Here is a 17,685-nt window from a genome sequence, read left to right as displayed (position 1 = left end):
AATGGCGTCGCATCAAAGATGGCGGAAAGAAATTTTCTTACTCTTCAATAATAAGTTTTTAAATGTGAACAACCCTTGAAAACCAAGTTCAAGAAAAACCCCAAGAAAAATAAAAACATTTAATTTCACCAGCTCTCAAAAGAGATCCCATCTTAACCCTTTAACGTCCAACGTGAAACATAAAAACAATGAAACATGCGCTCTTTTATCGCGATTTTTATTCTATGAATTTTTTTAGAGGACATTTCTCACTCAGAACGTCTTCTTTGACCCCTTATGCGTGAATTTGATGCATTTGTAACATGGAAAAACAATTACATTCATAAATAGTTGAAAAAATAAAATGTTTCACGTTTGGGTCAGCGTATGACCCAAAAAACTTTAAAGGGTTAAGGAAAATTTTTCGATGTTAAAGATAAAATAGACGCCATTTTTATGTTTTCTCAAACGACGTTTTAATAATTTCGTTATCTTCATCAGGCTCTGTCAAGGTGACTAAGAGATCAATCAAACTTTTCTAGAGCAATTTTAATTGATGAAATAACAAGAAAAATGTTCCACACTTTACATTAAAACTTTCAATTTATTCAAAATGACGGTACGTCTGAAAATCTTCCTAAAAACACATCATTCGTTTTTCTTATCGTCTCTATTTTTTTTTGTTCTTTTTTCAGTGGATTATAAGCCATTTAAATATCATTTAATTAAAATCAAAATCATCCAGATCGAATCAGTAGAACTGGAGTTATTACGATTTTTTCTTAAAGAAAAAAATAAACAAAATGGCTGCAAAGAAAATACATCAGGGTTGTAATTAGGGGAAACATTTAGGGGGCTGCCATCAATTATAGGGGTACGACTTTTTCCTTAGAGTTTCGACTGTTTTTTTTTTATTATTTATTCAAACAAATAAGCCCAACAGGTGGCGTTTGGCATCACCACGACGACACCTCGCGTTCCGATCGCTCTTCATTCATGTTATCGTGTACTCGCATTGTGAGGTGTACAAGCAACAGGTGTGTGTGCCACAAGACGGTGGGAGAGGATTTTAATGAGATTTTGGAGCTAAAACCGCGTTGGAAGTCGCAAAAAGCACTCCCCAGTGACCCCCGGGGCAATTCTGTGTTGCAAATTTGCGTGGAAAATGCCCCAGTTGTGGGCAATTTGATGCATTTTCCCACCTGTGCCGTGTACTTTTTGACCACAACATCGAGTGTTTAGTGTCTGGATTTTGTGTGGATGTGTTTTGTTACCTCTTTGGGAATATTGCGCAAATGGCGACGTATTTGAAGTTTTCCAGCTAAAAAGAAAATATATTCAAAAGCACCACAGCCCCAGAAGTTTTTTAGTGTGTGTGAGTGGAAGGAAATCCAAGATACGGGAGTGAGGTGGTCAGAAAAGAGGTAAAACAGTTATCTATTTATCCGCGATGGGATTTTTTTTCGTGGGGAATTTTGGGATTTTTGCATTTTTACTGCAATAATATTCTTCCCATATTAGACGGCTTCTCTTGCTCTCTTCTTGTGTGTTTGATGGAGGCTTTCTCACTGCCCCTTTTGCGCATTCCTCGGTGTATTTGCTCGTTGCACTCCCGGAGAATACAGTGAGGATAGGCACCTGCCTGCGTCACTAATCTTAGTTGCTCCAACCACCTGTATGGTGCTGTGTCATCGAAAAATTTGGCGCTTATCGCGTGTAAAGTGTGATAAAACTTCCTGAAGGTAATTTTCTTTGCCACCACAGAGCTTCTCATCAGCAGTGGCACCTTCTGTGCTTGTCTAATCATGGGCAGGGATTTTCTTATGGAATTCCAAAGGTGCGATGTCAACTACTGAAAAAAAAACTCTTAAGGTCACTCGCTATTTAAACCTAACTTACTGAAAGAAGTCGTCAAAATAACGAATTTATTTAAATTTTAAAAGTTTTCGAGGTGTTGCTTACTTGTTGTTACAAAACCACTTGACCGATTGCAAGGATTTTAACATATTTTAATCAGAAAAACCATAAAATTTAGTGTTTGAATTTTAACAGGTTTAGAATTTTAATTAAAGTCGATGATGTGTCTAAAAGTAAAGAATTATTTTTTAGTCTTCATCTTCTTTTAAAACAATCAAATAGTTGTAAAAAAATCTCAGCCTAACTTTAATCTAATTTAAAAAAATAAACTCAAAAGATTAAAAGAAATTTTTAATTACATACAACGAAGGAATTTCCAATAAAAAGTCCTCAATATAAAAGTGAGATTTATAATCTCGGAAGCTTCTTATATGTATGAAGTCTGTGCGCATTGAAAAAAAAAAAAACTCATGTAATAACAGACAAATCATTGCAGCTTCACTGATTTCCATTTGCCGGAAAAATCTTAACTTTCTTCCCATAAATTACAACAAAAAGTAATTTCTGCGGAGGGTTTTTCGCAAGTTAATATTGATAAAAGCCTCTTTATGGTGCGCGATAAGGTGGTGTGGGACTAAAAAAGCCTCGATTGAGAATCCTCTTTGAAATTTTGCGTGGTGTGTATTGAAAGAAGTACTCAAAATGCGAGCTCATTGAATTTGTGTCAATTCTCAGTGGCAATTAATCATTTTATGGCCATTAACTCTTTTACTATATTTCTTCACACCGCGAAGAAGCACCTCGCGGAGTGGGTTGTTGCCCACCTTCATTGAAACATTGTGCTTGAGAAGGTCTCTCCATTAAAAGAAGAAATAAAACTGCAGAGGCAAGTGTAAGGGCAAAAGTTTTGCGTGTAAAAATGTTTTTTTTTTATGTTGTAATATTGTAAATTTTGTTCTGTTTGAGTTAGTAGTAGACGTAACATAGGTATAGAGTAGGAATTAAAAAAAATAAATCCATTTGAAAGATGTTATTGTTACTAAACTACATATTTTGGCCTCTTAACTAATTTAGAGAACATAAAGAGCATTAAAAAAAAAGAAAAATAGAAAATCTGTTATGGCGTTGTTTTAGTAAATATTTCAATTTATTTTTTTAATTTAAAAGATTAAAAAAAATCAGTCAAAAGGACGAATTGGTAGTATAGGTTTCGTAGAAAATGGAGATAGAACAATTTCAATGTCAATTCTTGTTAATCCTATTTCCTATAATTTTTAATATTCTTTAAAAATAATTCTAAAATGTTACATCCTTCCTCTTCTTTGTTAAATTTTATCAGTTTCTATTTATTTGAGACAAAAATAATTTGTATATTGTTTAATCTTATTCTTTTTTTTTTTTAATTAAAATATTCTACAAAAATCCTTTTTTTTTAGTATTGTTATTCTTAGCTTAAAATTGTTTCTATTAACTTCTAAAACTAAATCTAAACTTCTTATGCAGAACATTTCTATGGTTCCGAACAAAACTAACTCAAGACAGTCAAAACATCCAAAAAAAAACTTAGAACTAATCACATTTATTAAAGGATTGAAAATGAGTAATATCGAAATTACTTTAGAAGTTTAATTTTAGATTTAGAAGTAAGAAATCCATTTCAAGCTAGATATTACAACATTAAAAAAAAATGTAGAAATTTTAAAAAAAAAAAAAGTAATTTTAATGCAAAGTTATTTGGAATAGAATTCTTTTGTTTTTTTTTATTCAAAAGATACATATTTGTTTTTCTTTTCTGATAAATAAAAAAACAAAAAAAAACTTTATAAGATTAAGACGTGATATAGGTACATAGATATATAGGTAGGTAGGAGGTGTTTTTTTTGTACATTATATAGAGAATTTCAAGAGGATGGTCATAAAATTGACCGGCGACGGAACAATAGCGTAAAAGCTCACGCAACAACAGCTCATTGAATATCTGAAGATTTAGGCGGTTGATTAGATAAGAAAAACCCCAAAGTTTGACCAAATTTTGATGATTTTTAAACCTTGAGGAAGGAGAATTTGGAAAAATAACATGAACGTATTTATTTGACTTCCAAGCATGCATAGTTACCTATCCTACATTAACGTAGAGTATGGTGTTCAAATGAGAAGCTCAAATATTTACCCGAAAGTTGTCAGGAGAAATCACATACTTTTTGATTTCTCAACTTGGACATAAAATTGCTGCTGAATCTATCAGGAGATCTTTTAGAGCACGAGGTAGCTTTTTTATTCGGATTTGCTTAAGTTAAAAAAAAAAAGAAATTGAGGCGTTTTGGATCTTATTTGAATTCCACGACATGTGAAAGAATGCCACACAGTGTGCGGAAAGTCCACAATGAAAGTTTAACCGCTTTTTTTCGGAGGCACGTGATGGTGATTTTTGTGGGATTTTTGGGAAGGATTTGTGGGATTGTGGGCACATGGAGGGATTATGCGGGAATTTTTGGGTGTTATGTGTATGAAATGAAGATCGAGACATTCCTCAAGTGTGTGAAAGTCTCTCAGTGAGAAGGTACAGGTATAGTGTTATTGTCCCATTGCGCAGAAGATGTCTGTTTACACCGCAATGGTGTTCCACAATGTATTAAAATACCTGCGGAGAGGTAGCGCGCGATCGTCGTGGTGGTGGGGAGAGGGGTGCGGTATTGATAAAATAAATAGAAATACACATACGCAGCATCAAAGAATTTAATTGTAAAACAGGTTTTTTTTTTAAATTACAACCACCACTGCTAAAGAGATGAGGAGGTATAATTCCACCTGGGTGGGAGGGAGATCACGGATTGTTGTCCACCAGGTAGAGGTGGGAATGGGAAAGAAATGACCGATCAGCATGATCGAGTATGTGCAGAAGCGAGATGGCACATGTTGATGCGGAAGAGAGACAGAGCACAAGGTGCGGAATGCGGTATTGTGAGAAAAATAGTGATGCATCTTTTTTTCAAAAAATCTTTTTTTTTTCTTAAAGATAATTTAAAGAACGGTAAGACAGTGTAATTCAAAATAAACGGTTTTAACAAAAAGAAGAATTTTATGTTGGAGCATAAAGAAATGAATAAATTAGAATTATTTGTGTTGTATTCTATTTTGTTTCGGTTTACGGCCACCGCCGTCTTATTGATGAATACTAACCTTTTTAATAAAACTACAGAAAATCTATCTAAATAATTTTCTCTACGTCGTTTCCAGTTATTGCAAGAGTCTTCCGGTGTTCGTCAGAGAAAAATTCCCGCTCACCCAAGGAAAAGCAGCAATTTATGCCAAAGCTTTCGAGCCTAATAGTGGCTCTTCTTCAGTGGCTGAAAGGACATATTTATTCATAACATTGAAACATAAGTTTTTTACATAAATTACATGATTTTTCTCAAAAATTTTCAGAACATGTGAGCGGGAATTTTCCTCTGACGAACACCGGAAGACTCTTGCAATAACATCAATACGTCAGAAAAAAGAAGGAAATAGTCGTTTCCAATGTTACTAAAGAAATGGATCTTGTTGACGTCACTTCTAGCAAAAGAATGTTATCAAATTATTTTTTAACTTGCCAACCTTGCCAAAATTACGTAAAATGAAGAATTTTGAGATATCTTGTTAAGTGTTTTGGGACTAGTTTTTATAGCAACTTTTTAACTTAAGGATAGCTTTGATAGGCATTGACAGCTAGAAATATTTTTAACAGGATGTTCTAAGAAGGCTAAGATTTTTTTTTAATAAAAACGATACCTTATAAAAAGGGAGCTTTTTCTTATTTAAGTGATTCTGGCGATTTCCATTATTTTCTAACATTTTACGTCTATATTCTAACGATTGAAGTTTTCTATTCTAAAGTTTTACGTCTCTTTGCTAATGTTTGATGTTTCTAAAATGTTTCAATTTATTTCTAAGGCCTATTTTTTCATTCAGCGTATAAAGTTATTTTTCTAATGTTTCACATTTCTTTTCAAATGTTCTTCATTCTAAGAATTGAAAGTTTATATTTTCGTGTAGGTGATAGCCTAGAAATAATTTCTCTTATACCTTTTAGACATCTAGACGTTCTTCTTGACTATACGCCTTGAAATAAAATTTTTAATGATCTGGGGCTTTAATAAAACTAAACATTATTTAAAAAATAATAAAAAAATGACATCCATTTCCATTCTTCTACACTCCCATTAATAAAAATTAAGATTTTCAAATTATTCCTTCAAAACCATCAAAATCTAGATTTGTGGGATATTTATTCAAGCTCATTGAATCCTGAACCAATTTAAATAAACCTTTACAAAATTTAAATTTGGTTTAAGCCTTAACTTTTTTTTACGTTGAGTATCACTTAAATGGTAATGTAACGTCATTTGTAGCTTCCTACAGTTTACCTCAACCATTTTAAAATTTTATTTCTCAAAATTACCGCATTGCGCACATATTTACAGCACGTACCTGTCGATAAATGCCCGAGAGATACGAATAGTAAAATTCTCCCATCAGAAACACGGCGGAATTCAACAAATTCAGTGCGAAAGAGTGTGTGGAAATATTTTTGTGAAGTTAAATATTTTCCATTTTATAATATTTTGTCGTTTCGATTTTAGAAAAAAAAAACAGCAAATATTAATAGCAAACATTGTAGTGTTAGGTTTTCCTTTTTGATGGAACAAATGTGTGTGTGAGGAAGTGATTTTGAGGACGAAGGCAGGTGATTTTTGTGCTTCTGTGGTATTTTTATTAATCCATCCATATTTGAGGGAAGTTTCACCTCATCAACTTAAAATTCAATTGTCGTGCTGTGTGCCACAAATGGGAAACAATTAAATATTTTCAACCATTTTCGGTGCTTATGGTCATGGAGGAAATTTCAGTGCTTGTGTAGCATTAAATTCCTTCGTCTTTTGCCTCTGTGCTGCTTCATAAATTGGCCCCATCCATAGACACAATGCGCTGCGGAGGAATGGTTGTTGGTTGATGCAACGGTGGTTATTCATTGATGATTGCTGAGCGCGCCAATTTGATGGAATTCCTTGGCGCAGCATCTCACCTTCATCTCTTACCCAGATCACATCAAGCTCTCCGTGTGATGTGGAGGGACTCTTGCGAGAAAAATAATATTTTACTCATGTTGAACCGAAGTGTGTGTGTTGGCTCAAGGTGTGGCACTCATCTTGGTTCACTCTCACTTTTGTGTTCTTTTTCTAACAGTGTATTATACCTACATTACTTCTTCTCACAAATAAGTATCGCGCGGAGGAATTATTATTCAATCCTCCTCGCCTAGGTTCACAAATCACCCAAGGCAGCTCCCATGTCTCTCTGCCACAACATCCAATCACCTCCCCCCGCATCAACAATTGCGCCAATATATTTTTTTCATTCATTTTTTCAAAGATGAAAAATATGTGTGAGTGTCTCTCGTTGCCAAACAATCAATCGTGTTTTTTTTTCTCCTCTTTTATTGGATGCTCCTCCATCTACAATAAATAACTCTTTTGCCATCGATTTTCTATGGTTGCAAGACACCCTCACAAATTAACTTCAATGTCGTGTGATTTTTTTTTACGCTGGCATGACTATTTAGATAAAGTGCTCTAAAGATTAATAGCAAAACAGAGAAATTTGTGGCGACAATTCACCATCATTTATTGTGATAAAGTTCTGGAATTCTTTTGATAAGAAAGTAAAGGAGATGATGATTCATTGAATTTTGTCGCAGATGCTGGTAAATGGCAAAACTCTTCCTCCTCCTCCTTATGACAGTTTGGCTCATTTGAATAAACATTGATGATTCCATTTCTAATTTGTTTCGCTTTCATTTGAGAACTCTACCTGTTTGACCTTTAAGTGGTGGTAAAAGGCTGGAACGACTGAGAGTTTTAATATTCTTTGATATTTGAAAGTTATTTCATGAAATCGATTAGTATATTACATGAATATTTAATTTTTCTTTAGCTTTAAAAGTTTTAAAGGGAATGAAAGAATTTTTTTTAACAAATGGCGGTGTTTGTGTAACTGATGAAGGTGTTTGTGGAAGTCGAAAAGTCTGTTATTCAATCAGATTTTATTTTATCCGGCGGTGTAAAAAATCTATTCAAGGAATTTTAGGGGTTTTTTTTGTAACTTTGAAAACAGTTAAAAATTGATTAATAAACGACAATTTATTACTTTAAATTTTCTTAACAAACAATTGACATTTTTTTATGGATATTTTAACGTTTTACGCTTCTTTTCTTACATTTGACTATCGTTTTAACGTGTGACGCTCCTTTTTCAACATTTGATTTTTTTACTGACGTTTAACAATTCTTTTATAATCATTTGATGATTCTTTTCTAAAGTTTAACGATTCTTTTCCAATTTTAGCTCTTCTTTTCTTATATTTAACATTCTTTTTTTAACTCTGATGATTTTTATCTAACGTTTGATATATTTTTAAATGTTCAACGACTTCTTTCTAACCTTGACGTTTCATTGATGTATTTTTTGAAAGTTTGATTATTCTTCTGTAACGTTAGACGTTCCTTTTAAATATTCATCATTTTTTAATCCTTAACGTTTAATGTTTCAGCTGTGATTCTTTTTCATAACATTTGAAATTTCCTTTTTAAAAATTTTTTTATGTATAATTTTGAGCTTGAAAATATTTTTGTTAAGACTTTTAATGAAAATTCTAAGCTTCCTGAATTTTAAGACGTTATTTAAACACCCACACACCCTTTCTTCATAAGCCCCTGTTATTGGGAAATGAAGAATATTTCTTTTTAAAAAATTTCCAATTTCATTTATTCACTTCAAACGATGAGAAAGCTTTCATGATTAAAGACAATTCTCACCAAAATATGCAAATTTTTCAGCCCTGTAGCTGACACAACAGATGTTTAAAGCAGCTTAAATCACGAATGCTAATTTTTCATGCGAAATATCCTGTTGATTTGTGAACAAGTGATTAAACATTTTTTTTTTATGTTGAATCTGATTTTGGTGGCGGAATCCAACAAAAATTCCAACCATCGAATGGAGCATTAAAATTATTGCGTTTCAATAAAAAGCAGCTCTTAAATTGCTCCGGGAATTTAATATGGGGGAAAGTGTAGGAGACGGTGTTATCACCTCCTAAATTCAACGATTGTTATGGTTAATTGCAAAGAAAAAAATAATCACCTCTATACCCTCTATAGAAGTGAGGAGTTGAGAAGGTTGAAAATAAAATGATATCATCGATTTATCTGCTATCAGTGTCAAAGCATCTCCCATATAAAATTTCATTGTGTGCCATTTTTTGTGTGTTTGTATCAATTTTATTGAGAGCGAGAGGGGGCTTTTGATAACACACCGTCCCTCTCAAGTGTTGGATGATAAGGTGAAAAATAACAAAAAAAATTCGCCTCTTTTGTAGGTGGCTTCTAGAAACGCGCGGTGATTTTTCTTTGGACAGCCCAACGTGATCACGTGAGTGGGGCGCGGGTGTGATTGTGCACGGAAGATGGCTCACTACTCAAATGGAGGCTATTCGGGAGATGAACACGACTCAAGGAGCGACAGTCGACCCGGGAGTGATCTCGGGGATAAGCCAACGTACCTCCTGGAACACCTGGCGACATTCACGGTGAACCAGGAGAGTGGGATTGTCTATCCGGCCGATGGGATGCGAAGGCTACTGCAGCTGGAGAAGACCACGGGTATTTGGTCGCAGAAAATGCAGCTCTGCCTCGACAAACAGTGGATCTTGATTATGGACTACGAATCTGGGGTTCGTATTCTCCCATCATTTACCCAAGCACACAATAATTCAGTTCACCTTGCTGTACATCCACAGAGCATGGGCAAAAAATTTCAAACACCCCGCGCTCGCTTGTCCATGTTCTGTAAAATAATTTTAATTTTTCTCTCTCTCGTTTTTTTGTGCCATTTATATTTCCCATTCTATATATTATTTTTCCTCCCAACTCCCCCATTTTTTTGTGCTGCCAATGTGTGACTCTGAACTGAAACCTTTTGTCTCTTCTCCCATGCGCGCAGAATATTATTGAAAAGTTCCCAGCATCGCTCATTCAAGAACCAACTGCTTTCACCAGCAACGACCCAATGGAGATGTACAACAACATTCTGGTGTTTATTGTTGGCAATGGTGGAAATGGTTCTCGTTCGGAGATGCACATCTTTCAAGTGAGTTGAAGAAAATCATTTTTTTGCTTCTTTTCCTAAATTATTATGGATGCACAGAGATTTGAAAAAAATTAGGAAAAATATTTTTTTTTAAAGAAAAATAAAAAAAAAGAACAGCTAGAGGTGAATTTTCACTTCCTAGATGCAGTAAAAGAATTAAATTGTGCAGATAGAACGAGTGTTTGATTAGAGAAATAAAGAGATTAAGTAATTCAGGTTCAATGGGTATGTGCTGTGTTTAGTTTATTTAAGTTGGAATAAATTGTTTATTTTGTTATTGCTTTTGCAATTGAATTGGGATTGTTAAACAATTAATTAAATGTCCTTTTGCATTCTTATTTTGTGATTAAATTCTTAGCATTTTTCAAATCTTTAAATGCTTCAAGAAAACGATTAAATTTTCTACTTACTGAATGAAATGTTCTTATAAAAACGAATACATTTGGCCTAATTCAGCGATCAAGAAACCCTAGAAATCTTTGAATTTTGTACTGAAAGTTCAAGATTTCAAGTGAATTTCAAGGGTTTCTTGGTCGCTGAATTAGGTCCATTTTCCCTTAAAATCTTAAAGAATTCTTTAAAAAATCTTTAAATAAATTTCAAAAGATTCAATTTTCTTTTCTGGGACAATTCAGAAGTTTCAGTAACATAATTGTCTCTTAAGAACCTTAAATTTATGCGGTTCTGATCAGAAAATCAACAAACTGCAAGAGTTTGATCGACTTTCTAGCTAGATTAGGAATTTCAATTGCTTTGTGACTAAGAAATATAAAAATTTTGATAATCAATTCAAATTCATTCAATTCTTAAAATCAATATTCTCTGTTAGATTGTTGCAAGTCTTTTAAGTTAATCGATTATCTCTTGTAAATTTTTTCTATTCAATATGGCACGATCTAATAGTTTTCTTACCGATAAAATCAAACAATTTTGTAAAATTGATGCGAAAAGTAATTTTTACACAATTTGCAACGATTTCCGATAAAGAAAAAAAAACATTTTTATGCGCAAAAAGTTAAACAGATTGTGCAAAAAGCACGCAAAAGAACTAAATGAAACTCAATGGATATTTTATATTCGTTTTTTTATTTCAACAAAACAGTGCCAAAGTATATCAGCAGTGCATCTAGTTGAGGATCTCAAAATGCTACGGAGCGGAAAGGTCGTACTGCAGCACCGGGAAACCCTTCCGACACCCCCCATTGGCAAGAACAATGCGAGATCCTTTCATGCAGTTGCAAATTACCACGATCACGGGAATCAGGATACAGATTCGGAATTTGGTGTGAGTGCCGAGAGATCCGGGATGGTTGTTGGGCATGATCCGGAGACGAGTTCCACATCAAGTGAGAAATACGAGAGAGATGTGACGGTGCTCAATCATTGTTTCGATGATATTGAGAAGTTTATTGCGAGGCTGCAACATGCAGCGGCTGCAACGAGAGAACTGGAACGTCGTAGGAGGAATAGGAAGTCAAAGAAGAAGGATCCCGGTGAGGGATTGTTGACATTGCGAACGAGGCCACCGCATGAGAAGGAATTCATTGACATTTTTGCAAAGTTTAAACTTTCATTTAATTTGTTGGCAAAATTGAAGGCACACATCCACGATCCAAATGCTCCGGAGCTTGTGCATTTCCTCTTCACCCCATTGGCACTCATTGTGGATGCTAGCCATGACACGTACTACGATCCCAATCTACCGGCACGTGTTATCAATCCATTGCTCACGCGTGAAGCTATTAATCTTCTTATAAATTGCGTGACGAGCAAAGAGACGGAACTTTGGCGATCCCTTGGGGATGCATGGACCATTTCGCGGGATCAGTGGAAGGGACACGTTGGTTCGTACCATCCGGTTTTCTTTGACGGCTGGTCCCCGGATTACCCGGTTGTGGAGGAACTAGAGAATGCCACAGTGGGTACGGGAAAGAGGCAAATTGAAACGCATCAGCTTCACTATGCTTCTGGGGGTGTTGGGGATTTTGAGTACGATCCACCGCCACAGATGGATAAGTATAGTGGTGCACCAGCTAGTCCAGGATTGAGAGATATCAGTGCACGATCAGACATCTCTGTGGATTCCATTGAGCGCAATGGAGCTGCAGCAGCGGCTGCTATAACAGCCGCCGTTGCGGGACACGATGCTAATGGCAATGATGGTTGGGTGGATGAACTGCAAGCGCAGGGAGCTAAAATTGTTCAAGTGACCTACCCCAGAACGGCTAATAATGACAAAGAGCTAACCGTGGTGCGTGGAGAGTACCTTGAGGTGTGTGTTGAGTCAAATTTATTATTTTTCTTGTAGATCTTGTTCGCGAAAAACCTTTATTTCACACGATAAATTACACTTTATTACGAAGCAAGCACTTTTGCCTCCATACACCGTGCCTTCTAAATCTGATTTGTAAATTTTGCCGCCAAATCTGTTCTTTTCCCCATATTTCTTTTTTCACCATTAAAATTCACCACCGTGATTATCCCGCTTCGAGTGCGCGCCAAATTCAAATAAAATTCTTTTCATCAGTTTCCGGAACGATTTATTAGCGTGAGCAATCAATTGATCAGTTTAAGAGATCTCTGAATCTTTTATCAAATATGTAGGGGTAACTGGGGCAAAAAGTTAAATCGCAAGGTTCGGAAAATGGACTGAAAATGCATTTTCCCATTGAGATAGAAAGAAATCGTGTGAAACAAAGTTGTAGCCCGAAAAATTTCCTATAAGACAGTCGTTATTATAAAATTAAAATATTTTCTCGGTACATACCAAGGAAAATATATGTCTCAATTAAAATTAACAAATTGCCCCATATTCCCCTACAACATGTACAAATACGATGTCGCTATTGGGGCTTGGACCCTCTTAAAATTTCAACAAATGGACGACAAATTTCTCGTGTGCTGCAGTGTTTTCGTGTCCTAATTATCTGATCTGAACCGATCCGAAGTTCATCTCAAGATTAATTTTTGAATTTCCGATCATTAACCTATAATATTTTTATAAATCCTTTCTTTTAATTTTCTCCCAGTTGATTTTTGCAGCAAAATTTTTTCAAAATGTCTACTTTTTTATCTATTAGTTTGTATAACTCCCACAAGTGTCGCTATAAGTCTTTCAAATTCAAACGATTTTAAATATCAACGAACACGATTTTTCATAACGTTCATTATTATTATTTTTTCTGTAGGTTCTAGACGACACACGCAAATGGTGGAAGGCAAGAAATAGTCGTGGTCAAGTTGCTCATGTTCCCCATACCATTGTTACCCCGATCAACTACAGTGACAACGATGTCTTCAATAATCCCCTCTACAATCAGAATCGCACCACAATGGCCGGCAAAGAGGTACGTATATAAGCAAAAAAAATTAAGCAGTTTCCCGGCACAGGTTTATGAGTTCCCCGGAGCTAAATGCAACAATCTGTTTTTTTTCTTTGTGCAGGAAATGGAGAGATTCGCGTCACCAGCCAATGAATCCGGACCCTCAGGTATGCCGCCTCCGGGCTCAGCGGACTGGATTAGGAACAAGCATCTCGGTAAGAAGGGTGAATTTCGATATTTCTAGCACTTGAGAGTCTTTTACAAAGATTTTTTTTTATTCTCTTGTAATCCGTCTCATTTTATTGTTGACCTAAGTCCCCCATTTAATTGTAGCGCATTTTATTGATTAAAAAATAAACATTTTATTCTAAAAAAAATGGCTAGAATACGACTTATATTGAGAGGAGATGAAGATAAATTAGAGGACGTTGTGTGAGGAAAAGCTCTAAAGAGATGTTAGAAAGTTAATTTAAAAAAAATCATAATAAAAATTTGAGGAAAAAAATAGAAAAACATCACATTAAGTATTCAAAAGAGAAAAGAGAAAAAAATATCAATACAAGCAAAGAAAATATTTAGCCAAAAAAATAGAGAAGTGAAAATGAATACTGTCCTCGATATTTTTTTCAGATAAGTTGAGCTCATTGAGAGTATTTTTTTTTTCTTTCAAATTAAGAATTTTTTTAAGCTAATTTTGTGGCCAATAATTTTTTCTATAATAATTTTAGAAAGAGAGACGGAAAAAATATTAATTTATTGCTCTGCTTTTTACAATCATTCACTTTCTGTGTCACACTTCAAGTTCATTTTTTAAGGGGCAAAATGGGAGAGGGAGGGGGACTAATAATTTTTTTTCGGAAGTTCATTGCTCGATAAAAAATTTAAGAGTTCTTTTTTTTACAATCAACATTCTGTTTGCTCAATTATTTCATGTTTAATTTCATGTTTTATTTTGTTGTTTCGGTTATTTTCTACCTTGTTGGGGATTTATGTCGATTTACAGTGAGGATCAAATAAGTAGAGCCACTTGCTGATTTTATTTTTCAAAGTTTTTGACTTATTGATTTGCCTAGGAAAATGATTTTTCTTTAGAAATTTTTTATAGGTTTTTCAATATATAGGGTAAAATTTGGTGAAAGTCCGGCTGAAGTTTGTTAAGCTAGGCTTAAATTTTTATTTCCCTTTACAAACTAGTGCTTAAGGAAAATTTTAAGGTCAGACATTTAAGTCTTAGAGATCAAGGCCCGCTTAATTCATCTGACCTTGAAAAATTTAGCCTAGTCTAAAAATCTTAACCTTATTTTAAAAAACTTGAGCCTAGTTTAATAAAAGTAATATTTGTCTTAAAAATCTTAAGTCTGGTTTAAACCTAGCTTAACACACGGATAAAACCAGACTTAGTAGTCAATTTCATCCTAGGCTTAGTAAATGAAAAATAAAAATGGAAAATCTGTCTGAATGATAATGAGCTTAAAAAAAGTTTTCCAATTCATTTTAAAGGTAATCGATAGAATTCAATAATGAGCACAATTGAAGTCGGTCAACGTATAAGAAAAAAGAAAAACTTCGTAATGGCTCTATTTTTCTTATCATCACTGTTTACTGTGCGTTATACTTCTGTTAAACATTTTGTGCTTCATTAAAATTCCTTTCTCATTTTTTTTTTGTTGTTTCTCATCTATGTGCTGTCGAGGGGGGGAGGGAGGGCAAAAATATTATTAAGCAATACAATATATAATTAACTGGCCATTTTTACCGCAAATTGCATATTTTGCTAAAAAAAAAAGAAATGAAAAATATTAATTTAACAAGCATTCCGCATTTGTGTAAATTAAACACGGAGCAATGTCTATTTCAAAATACATTTATTAATGTATTTTTATTCACGTAAAATTGGGAATGTTTTCCGCAGATTTTTAGCATGGAAAACTGAGTTGAAAATATAATTTATTTAATGGAGATTGACAATGAATCTCCAAGAAAATGGCGTTTGCAATAGTAATTTTTAGTAAAACAAAATGAATTAAGAAAATATATAAATATAGGATACATAATAGAATTTAAAATGATATACATAATATATTATTTTTGCATGGATTTGCAAGCAGAAAAAAGGAGAAAAAAAGAATTTGCAAAGAAATAAAAAATATTATGAAATAATGCAATAAAGACATTTTAGAATGAAAAGAAAAGAATAAAAATATTATTAAAATGATCATTTAGAGCTATTTCGCATTATATCGCATTCATTTTTATGATTTTATGATAATTATGTAGCAATTAAATATATTTTAATTTTACAAAAGAAACCATTCTGTGTGTGTTCTACCACCAAATTCACGTTTTGATTTGCTTTTTTTGTGTGTGATTTTCAGCATTTTTTTCACAGTGATTCCTTATTCGTTTCTCTTCCACATTAAATGTTATTTACCTCTTCTTCTTGATTCTCATAACTGTTTGATTTTCCTTCTTTCACCAACGATTTGTGTGTCTTTTTTATTCGTTTTTAATGTTGTATTTCATCCACTTGTGTGCCCACAGGTATTTATACAATTATTATTATTATTTTTTTAATTCATTTAATACATTAAGAAGTTGCTAAATTCTGTTGGTGATGGGATTTGCCGTAATGTACAAATTAATTCACATTTTAATACATTTTGCAATACAATGAAGTATTTTAGCAATAAATGGTAGCAATAATTTTGACAGAATTGATTATTTTCTTTAAGATAAAAGATGGACGACAAAAGCGTTAACTTTTAAATTTGTTTGAAAACTTAACCTCAATTCTGCAAACTAATGAATTTTGTTGAAAAGTAGTACTAACAACGACTAATCTTGCACTTTTAAGGGCGCAGTAGTGGGTACTATACCGAATCAGATGACGATGAAAACCCTAACCATACGCACCAAACTGTGGCCATCATTAATCGACAGTCAATGACTAACAAGCCGCCCCCTCCACCACCACCGCCACTTCCATCGGCGTCTGCTCCAGTATCTCGCGCCACTTCCAGGAATAACACCCTCTGTAAGATTATCCCCTGATCTTAGAGTCATCGATGATCATTATTTACTTTGCCCTCTATATCCGCCATTTTGTTGTCTTCTTAGATTTTTTTCAGATAATTATTGATTTGAAACGTTTTTGTCATAAATTGTTTAAAATGTTTTTTTTCTTTAACTCCAAGGAAGAAACAATCCAATGTAATTAAATTCCTAAACTTTGTACTTTCTCAAAAGAGAGAAAACAAAATGGCGACTTAACGGTCAAAGGCATGAAACTAAATTAAAGAATTAAGATTCCCTATAAGCTTTAGGAAAGAAAAAATCAATCCAAATTATTCTAAAAGTAAACTAATCTAAAAGGTAAATTGGTATTCCAAAAATCCTTAAAATTGTTCCTTTTAATCTTGCAAAAATGGTTTAATTTTCCTGCCTGAAACTAACTTATCACAGATTATTTTGGGGGGTGCTTTTGCTGTACAAATTCCGCTTAAAATGTTTATTTTATGTCTCATCTGAATTTAGCACGTCAATCGATGGGAGCACAAAATGGGCAGGAAGAGATGCAGGAAGAATTGCGTGCTGTATTGACGCTCTTCCGGGAGAAGAGACGCAATTTGGACATTACAAAGACACCCGATATCTTCATTCAGCAATCCTCAACGTCTGCTGAGGTGGAAAAGTGGTTGAAAGCAAAGGGATTTTCCGACAATGTCGTGAAGAAGCTCAATGGTGTCAATGGGAATGAGTTGTTTGCCCTCAAACGATCCACTCTTGAGAGCTATTGCGGTCCCGAAGAGGGTAAGCGTCTGGCGTCACAAATTACCGTGCAGAGAAATGTTTCAGGGGTGAGTTTTCTTTGTTTTTTGAAAAGTATTGAAAGAATTCCTATTTGTTCTTTTTTTTTCTTTTAATCTGTAGTACAAAACAGCCAGGAGTTCGGAATTGCACGCAATCCTGGCCAAGGCGCGCCAGAAAACAGAACAGAAGGCTGAACCCAAAGAGAAGGCGGAAGACGTTAATTTTTGACCTATAGTTTGATTATTGTGGGACCTTCTTTGCAGTTGTATATATAATTTATGGTATCAAAAGGCCTTTTATTGGATTGAAATCTATATAATAAATAAAAGATTTCGTGTCTGTTCAGCTATGCATTTCCACACCGTTGGTCCGATCGCGATGAAAGGCACAGAGACTACTGATACCAGGCGGTTTTCACCAACCCCCCTTCGTAGCGCCCCCATATAAAATTCATGCTTTTTTGACTACTTTTTGAATTTGGCGCCCTTTTTGGAACATTTTGTTGAAGAGCAAATGAGACGGATGCATA

General features: G+C 34.2%; 2 protein-coding genes across 7 annotated transcripts in view; both read left to right on the top strand.

Moving 5' to 3' along the window:
• LOC129795447 (mediator of RNA polymerase II transcription subunit 1) overlaps positions 1-17,685 on the top strand; it is a 1,235,552-nt gene that overhangs the window by 66,551 nt on the left and 1,151,316 nt on the right. The window lies entirely within an intron of this gene.
• LOC129795486 (epidermal growth factor receptor kinase substrate 8-like) lies at positions 926-17,501 on the top strand. 6 transcript variants are annotated; one of them, XM_055836813.1, is made up of 10 exons: positions 991-1,403; positions 1,501-1,721; positions 9,254-9,607; positions 9,877-10,023; positions 11,126-12,295; positions 13,212-13,370; positions 13,468-13,561; positions 16,201-16,380; positions 16,881-17,203; positions 17,277-17,501. In XM_055836813.1, exons 3-10 carry the CDS (start codon positions 9,341-9,343, stop codon positions 17,382-17,384), a joined length of 2,448 nt encoding a protein of 815 aa, XP_055692788.1. In that variant the 5' UTR covers positions 991-1,403; positions 1,501-1,721; positions 9,254-9,340; the 3' UTR covers positions 17,385-17,501. The 6 variants fall into 6 exon arrangements, with proteins under 6 accessions (XP_055692790.1, XP_055692786.1, XP_055692788.1 ...); XM_055836811.1 differs by lacking the exon at positions 1,501-1,721 and having other exon boundaries at positions 977-1,403; XM_055836816.1 differs by lacking the exon at positions 16,201-16,380 and having other exon boundaries at positions 992-1,403.

Source organism: Lutzomyia longipalpis, chromosome 4, assembly GCF_024334085.1.
Source record: "Lutzomyia longipalpis isolate SR_M1_2022 chromosome 4, ASM2433408v1".
NCBI lineage: Eukaryota > Metazoa > Arthropoda > Insecta > Diptera > Psychodidae > Lutzomyia > Lutzomyia longipalpis.
The sequence above is the reverse complement of the archived record's forward strand: the minus strand, read 5'-3'. Positions and strand labels throughout refer to the sequence as shown.